We start from the raw sequence: 2,895 nt of genomic DNA on the forward strand, positions 1-2,895 counted from the left end.
ACTTGGAATGTCCGGTCAAAAACTATGTTAGTGACAAGATGATGGTGAAATCAATCAAATTAAGGACTCAAATTTTTTAACCTATCTAATGCAAAATATTTGAGGCTCTTTTCGTGACATTCTACATTGCAAGATTAATTTAAGAATTTCAACCTGTTGAACATTTACACCATTCTAGTAATCTTTGCAACTCCATTGGTCCAACAACTTTCCATACACCTCTAATTGATTGCCTGCTGTAAGCCAGATAATTTGTTATAAGCTAGGTCATTGAGAAGGAAAGGAGCTGGCTGTATATGGTTGAACCAGGCACAAGCAAGAATTAGAACACTGTTCACCAGAAGTATGCATAGTTTAACCACCAAAGGAATGGCAATGAGCTTGTGTGCGTGGAGATCAAAACCAGGGTACTGAATAAATTATAAAACTAATCATCTTCAGGAACTCACGCTTGACATTAGAAAAATTAACTGTTGCTGGAGCCCCAGTAGAAAGAAATTAAATGGCTTTCTAAAATACATCTTTGCAACTTAGGTTGTATAGGAGAACCTCAACTCCAGAATCTAATAAGATAAGTCCCTGTGAACAAAGTTCACGAATCAGAGAAAATTGACAAACATCTTTCAGAAAACTTTTACGTAGAGAACTAGGGGAGCTTTGCCCACAATTGAAATTAAGGCAGTACCAAAAATTTATTAATTCAACTGATCGGAAATCATCTCACGGCCTGTCTGCATGTGCAAACATTTTGAAGATTCGGTACCAATTTTAGGTTTGGTTTCGGTATGTTTGACTATTAAAAAATGCATTAGTCCATGTTTCAGTACGCTGGTCTATCATTAAAGCAGTACAATTACATCCACACCTACCGAAATCCAAACCCAACTGCACGGCTCAGTTTGTTACAAAGCAAAGCTCGCACCTGAATGAATTTTAACTGAAACCGACCAGTGTGAGCCTCTTGGCCAAATGATGGCTTCTAAGCGTGGTGGTGATCTGTCCTGCCTTCGGATAGAATGAGAATAAATAGTGACGGGAAAAAAGGCTACCTCCACCTCCTATGTATTGTTTGCGTGTATAATAATAGACTTCTATCAAGGTTGGGTTTTCAAACGCAACAAAAACATTACGCATGTTCACCAATCCACCAACCTCGTCCCCCAAACCTTTTCCTCGCCATAATTAAAAGAAGGCACCACAGAAAACATTTGTGCATCCGTGGTTTTACACTGGGTTGGGGTATAGCCTAATTCAAGATTCGCCCACAAAAACATTTTATCCAAATTTAACTAATTGCTTCCATTTTTTTCTGTAATAGAATAAAATACAAATAAAAATAAATGCAAACAGCAACCATATACACGTTCAACTCCTCTATAAATTAGAATTTCGTTAATTTGGGATCCATGCTCAGTGTTTTACTGAAAGGGGAAAACGAGGCGTACGTAATTTCATTCCAAATCAATCCTTACAATTCATTAGGAAAATGAAAAACTACCCACAAAAGCATTACAGAAATCCACTAACCCCATTATAGTATGACTACCATCATTTGCTGGACATAAACAGACATAAATTCGACAACCCAAAGGCTTAGAAAACAACCCGAAATTTTGGGGCCTTGGGATCCCCTGTTTTAACGATTTGCCACCTACAAGGCTCTATATTGTCGGAGACAGGGCAATACCCAGCTAGCGTTACCTTCGCTGAGGATTCTCCAATTGTTCCAAATTCAAATACCGCTGCGTCTTCAGGTCTTGGTACTTCCATTGCAGCTCCGTTGTATGCAGATGAAGATTCGGAATCCTTATGCTCTTCTCCGGCTTTTGGTTTCAATTCTGTTGGGGTTTTATTTTTCCTCCAGCTTAGCAAACCCATCTTATCCTCCTCTATTCTTCTCTCTTGCTGCCAATCCAGAAGACAAATAAGAAAACCACAGCACCAAAGATAAAAAAGTATCCAATAGCTATAATAGCCCTCGCTGATTTTTTCGGCTCTGTGTTGAGATAAAATATCTGATGCGAGGGCAAAACTGGGAGAATTTCAACCTGCTAAGCGGAAAGGGCTCCAATTAAATTTATGTTGGACTCATGATAGAAAGAACAATTGATATAGAAAGAATTAAGACACTACATCTTGCACTTACGTTAATAACAAGAGATGCAATGCGTTATACTTCCTCTCTAATGCATAATGGTTGTAGAAGTGTAGATGAGTGAGAATCTAAATTAACATTTGATAAATGGAGTTGCAAGCTTTGGGTTTAACCATGGAGAAAACTCTATAGTTAAGCGTGCTCAAGCTGGAGTAGTACTGGGATGGGTGATCTCTCGAGAAGTCTCGGTGCTTCATCCCTGTGAGCATCACCTAGATCCAATGAATGCTAAGTGTTCCATTTATTCTCATGAGAGATGGATTCATGTTGAATCACTATTCATGAAACATGGGTCAATGAGTTTGACTCAAAAATCACACAGATAAATCCTAATAGCAATATCATAAATTAACATTGTGAATGCATTAATTTTTGTCTAGAAATGCACTTGTGATTTGATAGAATTGCTCATATTTTGTTGTTAAACTCTCGCCCTAAAAATGCACTTGTGATTTGATATGATGGCTCATATTTTGTTATTAAGTTCTCGTGCTATATTATTATATCTTTGGGCATTTAAGCCTAAGAATAAGAGGCCAAAGTCCCCAATATGGCACTAAGTACTTAATATCATACTACGATCAATACATATGCTTTAGACAAATTTGCACCTTGTACATTGACAACTTAAATTATGTGCAATAAGAAAATATATTCATACCAATATTTGAATTATAGAACTTGAAGAAGTGATGAAGCATTTAGAGTATCACATTATATGTTTAAGCATACCATGTATG

The 2,895-nt window shown here is 37.2% G+C and overlaps 1 protein-coding gene across 1 annotated transcript; it reads right to left on the reverse strand.

Moving 5' to 3' along the window:
* Nucleotides 1-1,416: 1,416 nt before the first annotated feature.
* On the reverse strand, nucleotides 1,417-2,118 carry LOC149535497 (allyl alcohol dehydrogenase-like protein). Its single transcript, XM_089805541.1, has one exon. It carries the CDS (start codon nucleotides 1,876-1,878, stop codon nucleotides 1,594-1,596), a length of 285 nt encoding a protein of 94 aa, XP_089661667.1. The 5' UTR covers nucleotides 1,879-2,118; the 3' UTR covers nucleotides 1,417-1,593.
* Between the last annotated feature and the right edge of the window lie 777 nt (nucleotides 2,119-2,895).

The sequence above is a fragment of the Cupressus sempervirens genome, chromosome 10, assembly GCF_028749045.1.
Source record: "Cupressus sempervirens isolate cs-2001-9-10 chromosome 10, ASM2874904v1, whole genome shotgun sequence".
NCBI lineage: Eukaryota > Viridiplantae > Streptophyta > Pinopsida > Cupressales > Cupressaceae > Cupressus > Cupressus sempervirens.